General features: G+C 32.3%; 1 protein-coding gene across 1 annotated transcript; it reads right to left on the reverse strand.

The window, feature by feature from the left end:
• Positions 1-1,406: 1,406 nt before the first annotated feature.
• LOC105770352 (sucrose transport protein SUC8) lies at positions 1,407-4,662 on the reverse strand. The gene is made up of 4 exons (XM_012591518.2): positions 3,293-4,662; positions 2,113-2,176; positions 1,966-2,009; positions 1,407-1,786 (listed from the first exon to the last, which is right to left on the reverse strand). Exons 1-4 carry the CDS (start codon positions 4,655-4,657, stop codon positions 1,610-1,612), a joined length of 1,650 nt encoding a protein of 549 aa, XP_012446972.1. The 5' UTR covers positions 4,658-4,662; the 3' UTR covers positions 1,407-1,609.
• Between the last annotated feature and the right edge of the window lie 3,842 nt (positions 4,663-8,504).

An 8,504-nucleotide genomic window follows, 5' to 3' on the forward strand; every position in this document is an offset into this window, starting at 1 on the left:
ATCAAATCGAACAAACAAAAAGTCAATAATTTTTACCGATTTGATCATTGGTTGAATTCTAGAAACTTTGTGAGCTAAAAAATCGAACACCTAAAAAGTAAAAGATAATAATAATGCATTTTAAAAAATACATAAAATTAAAAATTTTGAAAATATTCAAGGTGCTTAAAGGCGGCGGCGTTGTTGATGAAAAGAAAAAAAATCTATAAATTATAATGAAATACATATATATATTTTACTTCTATACATTTTCAAATAAAAATGATTAATATTTTAATTTTATTTAAGAAATTGTTAATTTTGAGGTTACAAACATTGGATTCACATTAAAATAGAAAAATAAATATAATTTTATTTTAAATGAAAATTTATCATCTTGCTTTTCTCAGTTAAAATTTCCTTTTAAAAATATTGCTTCTTTGAATGTGATTATGAGAAGAGGCAAGATAATCAACGGTGATGAGGCCACCAGCATAAAGAAAAAAAAAGTAAACTTTAGTTAATAAGAATAATAATAATAATAATATATAAAAGGAATCTTGAATTGTTTTTGAAAAATTCACCTATTTGTGTTTCTTTTTTTAGTTTTATGTATTTCCAAAATTACATTATTATGTTTTCTTAATTTTTTAAAATTTCTACGATATTTTTAATTTTTTTGAGAATTTTCTATTATTTTCTTTTTTGAATATATTTTACACAATTAATCTTGTGTGATGTGACGTTTTCACAATGCGCCACGTTAACTTTTTTTGGTAACCAAAGAAAGAGTTGGACTAACTAGTATAATAATTTGCAACTTTAGGACCAAACTGAATAAATTGTTGGTTTTGGTGTTGTCTATAAACCTACGTATAGGCGGGGAGTCAGGTCAAGGCCTAAATTCTTTTTGCATTATTGCGTGCTGTCACTTATCAAACATTTCTCGTTTAAATAAAATATTTTTTATTTTGACACATGTCATAATAACGTGGTGTAACATTAGTAGACGAAATGAAACGTCAAGTAGACATTTCTAAACCGAAAGGACTAGACTGAAAATTGGGATAAACTTGAGATTTTTCATGTAATAAAATTTGGACATGTGGGAGATATTTAGATGCCAAGCTCATCTTCAACCCAACTTAGTACGCAACTATTGTTATGGAGGACCTTTCAATGTGATTTCTTCCAACTGATATCTCTTTGCTAGCGTAGACCATGTTCAGTATCGGAAAACTGGCATGCAATGGAACTAAATATAAAAAAACTATGGAGCAACTTAAGCACACACACTTTCCAGCCTCTTTTGATTTTAGGGCTAAAACAGCCATTTTGGCTGTTGATACATTTTACAATACCTGGCATGATGTACCAAAACATCATACCTACAATGCTTACTTAAGCAAGCATACACACTTACACTCTTTTTCTTTTTTTTTTTTTTTTTTGAGTTTTAAAACTAAAATGGCCATTTTGGCTATTCATACATTTTAGTACCAAAATAAGCCATTTGAGCTAAGCCTTGGCATTTCTTTTACATTAAAAAAAATGCCGGTTAGGGTTCTTTGTTCGGTGTTTTATATAATAACAAAAGAAGGGAAAGATGGAACTACAGGATGCACAACTGTTAGTGAAAGCCAGCAGTTACAGTCTTGGCAGCAGGGACATCAGGGGGTAGAGATGGGAGCAAGGTTAGGGCAAATGTTCCACTTGCAGCTGCTGCAATTGCTCCTAGTACAAATGCTGGAAGGTTTCCACCACCAAATATTGCATCAAATGGTCCGCTCCCCAGTGACACCAATATCTGTAACGTCAAAATCATTCCCAAAGTTGCAATGAATCTTGTCTTACTCAAATTCTTCTAGTACCGAGTGTTATACATATTTATTTCAATATTTCCATGTACTTGAAGAATTCTTGGTATGGTATAACCATAGAAACAATTGAGTAACAGCTAAAGTACACAGTGATGGAAAATATTACCTGTGGTATTACTATAGCAAGATTCAGCACTCCCAAAGAAAGTCCTGTTTCAGAGTAAATGAGAATCATTTTTAGTTTGAAAGGAGGATTGGGCTATACCATGTTATTTTCAGCCTGCCTGGAAAAAGGATTATAGCAAAAATTTACCTTGGCCTGCACCAGAGGAACTAGAGAATATAGATGCCATTGCAAAAGGGATGCTGTAAGTTATCTGCAAAAGTAAAATAGGAAATTATTACCCTTGAGCTTGTCAAAGCATTCATTCATCTAACAAAAAACTTTCCCTAATGGAAGCCTATTATTCCACAATGAATTCCAAATGAACTGAAAACATTTTAATTTTAATATCTTTATTTTTACATTAAATTAATGTTTAAAAAAAATCATCAAACTGGCTAGTTCAACTGAGTGAACAAGAACAGTATCCACTGGTCAGTTACTTTCAACAAAAGGAAAAAACAAGTGATGTACAGAAGAAGACAGAAATTGACAAGGAAAATGAAATCCCATATATTAAAATGCAATAAATAGCCATTGAAAGTATAAAAAAGATGGTATGCCTATATACTCCCGAACAGTTTTTTTGGTCCATATACTCCCAAACATATTTATCACACATTGAGAGGTATTTACGATAAATGGAAGAACAAACAAAAAGAACTAGTTCCAGTTCCTTCAAAAGGAATAAAGAAACAAAAAAGAACTAGAAATATTGTATTTTTATGGATAAAATGAAAAAGGCCCAAAAGTTTGATGAGCAATGCTAGGGGGAAAAGTCATCTTCGGGTTCTTCGTTTGGATGCGTTGGCGGTGGGCCGTGGGGCAACTCTACTGTGCCATAGCTGCATTTTTTGACTGGATCACTAAGAATCTAGTCACATAACGATAGCACGGCACAGTAGCATCACGCATTCAAATCAAGTGTTACCATGCCGTGTTCTAACTACTAATAGCAAGTTTATCACTTTGATGGGGACTTAGGGTGGGTTTGGATGGTGCGGTGCGGTGCGTTTAACTTACTTTTTGTCTCACGTGCTATAGTATCGCTACAGTATTTAATCTCACCGTCACCTCTGTTTTTACACTAATCCCAGATAAACGCACCACCCATCCAAACTCACCCTTATAACAGGAGATAATCAGCAAAAGAAGTATTTGAAGTTTAGAAACAGAAGCTCTCTTCAGCATTTAATCGAACAGAAGGTTCGCAAACGCCCGTAAAACTTAAGAGATACTTCCACGGACCACGATGATTTCAAATTTCAAAGTGGGTTAATTAATATTTGTAACTGAAACAAGGGGTAAGTGGAGAGAAGAATGAACTCACAGCCAAGGGTACCCCCAGTACTGCGAATAGAGATAATGCACCGGCCTTGACACCTGCTGGTGGCGGCAAAGGGACTGTGACACCGTCCACGGTGATGAACCGTCGGCTTGACTCAGCCAATTTGGTCACCAAAACTGTCATTGCTAAACAAACTGCAAGCAGGAAATTGACAATCCCCCAAAGCCTATTGACCCCTCCAACTCCACGCGCCAAGAGCTCCACACCAAGGGACGTGAAACCCAACACCACAGAGTTCAACATGAGCCCCAACGCGCCTGCATGTACCCCATTATTGTACAGCTTCAATACGAGGATGTTTCCCTGTGAATCCCCACCGTACACCTCTCTGCCCATCCAATCAGTGTCGAACAACAGGAAAGGGAACCATGCAATCCAATTGAGACACGTCACCGCGAGGAGAATCCACATAGGTCTTTTCAAGTCTTTAAGTGCACCGAATATTTCCCCAAAGAAGGGAACCGGGGCCGTCTCTGCTGCCGCTGCTTCCTCATCCTCAATCTCACCGCCACCTAGGTTACCGGCATTTCCAGGTTCCGGCGACCAGGGCTTTTCATGCACGTTTGTGAGAGCGATGGTTGTGAGCGTCAGCAAAAGCAGAATTGAGAAAAAGAAACAGCTTTTGAGATTCGCACAGTAAACATCACAAGCTTTCGTGGTGGTGAAAGGGAAGATGTTATGGAGGTGGGTGTAGGAACCGGCAGCGAAACCGAGCACGTTCCCCACCGCCATGAAAAACGAAAAGAAGGCGTTCGCCGTCCGCGTTTTCTTCTGGCTGTTCCCGGAGATATCAGCCAGTAACGCTCTGCATGGACCTTGTAACATGTTGTTAGCCACATCTAGGATCCAAAACCCTATCACAAACACCACAATGGCCCGCGGCTTCGTCTCAGTAGCCAGGTTGTCCCCAAAGAGATAACCTAAGTCAGCCGCGAAGCCTATAAGGACCACCGCAGTAGCCACCAGAACTGCTCCCGCAGCTATAAAAGGGCGGCGACGGCCGAAACGGGAGGTGCAACGGTCACTGTGGTAACCAACGATGGGTTGAACTAGCATCCCAGAGATGGGTCCACAGAGCCAAATAAGAGAAGCCCATTTGTGAGGGATACCGAGGAGTTGAACGTATGGCGTAAGGAGGGATAACTGCAAGGCCCACCCGAATTGGATACCGGCGGCAATGGAAGCCACAAAGATGATACTTTTTATAGAGAAAGGACGTGGAGGAGGTTGATTCTGAAGCTGAAAAGAAGATTTCTTGCTAGGCTCACCACTCTCCATAGCTTGTTTTTTAGCAGTTGATTCTGAAACTGGGATGTTTGGGTGATGGAAACAACAAGTGAAATGCATGGGGAATTTATAATAAATTGAAGATAAAACATAAGGCTTAATCCATTAATAATGAAACTGGAGTATGATAGTCAACGTGTAAAACTGCCTTAAATTCTGTTTTCCATCTTTAGGACAGGAAATTGAATTCCTTTTGTCTTTTACTCTCCCGTATTTATTAAGCCACGTAATACATGAAAGCTGTACTTATCTTCATTTTTAATTTTTTACTATATAACTGCAATGGCTTTCAAAAGTTGGTGAAATTTACTCTGCTTACAAATCTTTTACTTTCCACCATTTTTATTATACCTTAACCTTATAACGTAACCCATTTTTATATAACATTTCTTCCATCTGCATCCAACAATCTCCTCAAATCTCTCTTTTATCTTAATAATGCATTGTTTGCATAGGAGGACGAGAGTTGGAGTGCGTTGAAATGCATTATACTCTTATTTAAAGATTGAAAATAAATTATAAGTAATTTTAAATATTATAACAAAAAGAATAAATGATTGTTTTGATTAATGAGTTGGCTGACAAATGATTGTTTGTAAATTTAAATCTTAATATATTTAATTGTGATTGGTGGATTTTAATCCTTTTATATGTAAATTTTGATTTTTAATTTTACTATACTATATTTTATATTTACACACTCTCGAAAACATAATACATGGGCACTGAATAATGTACGATAATTAAATTTTTATATATGAAAATAATAATGCCCAATTTCCGTAGCAACTAAATGAAAAGAATAATGAATTTTAAAATCATATAAAAAATTTATTCCTCATGAGGTTTTTGACTTTTAGTTATATATATTTAATTTGACTTCATTTTATATTTGATTTAATTCTTTTTTTTTTGTGAAATACAATAACAAGGTAAATTCCGAACAACAAATGCGACTAGTACAATTCGAGCTCAGGCCACACCTGAAACGGTGATTGTATAAGTATATTTTTAGTTAGTATTGTGCTTTTAATATTTGATTGTAATTCATTCACATATGCACAATTATGATTGTGGTGATATTTATACTCATAGTTTTTTCAAAAAATTTCACAAGAATTTAATTTGACGCGTAATGTAATGAATTTTTTTGATTTAATGTAATTATGCATGTAAAACATTGATTCCAATTCAAATATATTTAGTTTTGGATTCTGAATTTTGGGGTATTTTTGATGGCTGGATATGAGAATTGATAGTCTTAATTCAGACAGACAGTCTTGAAGGAATAAACGAAGATTCTAGTTCTGCATTGGTAAGGAGAATACATTCTTTGTTGAAGCTTTTGAAGCAATGGAGTATACAACATATTCCCAGAGAAGAAAACAAGCTCACAGACAAGATAATTAAGGCAATACAAGGCAAAAAAATGATTTATGTCTAATAGAAGATTCTATCCGGATGACTCCATGTTATTGTTAATTATTTGAGCTTTATTTACTTTTAGCAAAAAAAATATTTTTTATTTTCTAGACAACTAAATTTAATTTTATTTAGTTGTAAATGTTTAAAATTGTAATAAATTAGCCAATAAGATGTTAGTATTATTGCCAAAGATTGAGATCAATAAATATAATTATTGAAGTACTGTATAATCAATAATTAATATTTATAGGTGTAAAAAATAAATTAAAATAAAAATTACGTATACAGTTACATAAACATCAAAAATCACCTTTTATATTAAATAATGAAAATTTATATGTAATCTTTTATTTACTCAAAAGAAACGGTAAATTTTGATGGAGTTACGGTTTTTTTTTTCTTTTAAATGAGATGGAATTACGTGTTGAATCATGAAATGAACAGGTTTGCGTCATTATTTACCTAAACTTGAATAAAGAATCTAAAAAAGTTGTAGCTAATCATTTTAGTAATATATTGAGGGTGTGAATAAAAATTTGATATAAAAATTAAATGAGATTTTTTTGTAAAAGTAAAATTAAGATTGTTTTATCGAAAATGGGTAGCACAAATGACTAGCAAGCATGTATGGATTGTCTTTCACCTTATATCTTCAACAACAACTACCCAGCTTGCTCTCAGGGATACCCACAATGATTATAATCTAGTTGGTCATCCATTGTTTGTCACTCGCTGTTATTCTTTAAAGGGGATCACTAAAAGATCATCAAAACATAATAATTTCATACTACCTCAATAAGAAGGATATTAGAATATTAGAATCAAATCATACTATACCTGATGATAACTAACATGTAATTAACCTACCACTTAGTCGACTACATGAGTAACCTACCATATTTATTGTCAATGACATGGCACTACCAAACAAAATGATCTCCCCGAATATACTCCAACCCTTTTCCTCCTCTCCTCTCTTCTTAGCTCTTTATTTCAACTCTTCGCTTGTTATAGGCGAATTGATCCCTAAACAACCACTACCTTCTCTTCCTTATTTCCTTCTTGTAGATTCCCTATATCAATAAAGATATTAAAGACATGATGATATTTTAAGTTCAAATTCTATCATTTTCATGTGTGTTTTTTTTTTTACATTTTATATAAAACAAATTATAAAGACAAAAGCATCCTCAAATAATATTTGTTATTTTGTAAAACTAATGGCTTTTTATGATTTCACAACTAAATTGGACTTTAGTTGATGCGTGCACTAACTTAATCAAGCACTTAAAGTATAGTGTAGATAATTATTTATTTATTTAAAAGTTATAGGAATACATTTTTTAGAAAAAATAGTATATATTACGATAAGACGAAGTCTTTTATTCCGCTAACAATGAATAGAACAATTTTTCAAAAAGATCCTAATGCGGTCTAAATCTAGTGAAATAAAAAACTTTTTATGTCACTACCATGTATCTAAACTTACTATTATTTAAGTCAATAATTGAGTTGGCATCACAAATCAACCGAGCTCCAACTCGGTTAGGTAAATTACGAAAATGTTATTTCGTAATTAAAATAAGTTATTTTATTTTAGGGTAATAAAGTCTTTTTATTTAAAAACAATAAAAAATTTGCATGTGATGGATTTGAATCCATGTTGTTTACATTAATAAAACAATAATTTTATCTCTAAACTAAAACTTCATTTTAATTTAATGTTTACATTTTAATTTTATTATGCATACTTTATTATATTCATCAATTGTATATATATTGATAATGTTGTTAATTGAGTTGGTGTCACAAGTCAATTTTACATTAACTCAAGATTGGTGACACAACAACAAGATAGACAATTGTAGTGCATTTAGAATTCTTAATACGATAAATTTACATGTTTAAATTTTATTTAACTCGTAGTTTAGTCAATTTTTTTCAATTTACTATCATACGTATTTCATATGTTATTATTAATTAGTTTCAAATTATATATTTTATTATTTATTATATGTTATTTTAAATTAACATTTATGTTTTATGTACGTAGGTTCTACGCATATTGTGTGATAGAATTTATGGTATTTTTAATTATTTTATTTTATTTTTATAAGTAATATTTTTTAATTTTGATTTTAATATATTATAAGGTCTTAATTATGCTTGTAAAATTTTTTATACAATTATAACTCTCTCACCCTTAAATTATTGCAATAGGCTAATAGAAATAATGACAACTGAACTAAAGTTTGATCATTAATTTCAAAGATTTTTTATTCATAATAGACAAAATAAATATTCTTATGCAAAATATATAATATAGAATTACTTTATTTCGATTAAAGAATTACTTTATTTCAAATTTTATTGTAGTTTTTTATACTAACACCTTAAAGTCACATTAGAAATCAATTTTCTATAAACAAGTACCGACATTTCGCCTATTAATGATAATATTATTTAGTCATGGAGTCATTCC

Source organism: Gossypium raimondii, chromosome 5, assembly GCF_025698545.1.
Source record: "Gossypium raimondii isolate GPD5lz chromosome 5, ASM2569854v1, whole genome shotgun sequence".
NCBI classification, from domain to species: Eukaryota; Viridiplantae; Streptophyta; class Magnoliopsida; order Malvales; family Malvaceae; genus Gossypium; species Gossypium raimondii.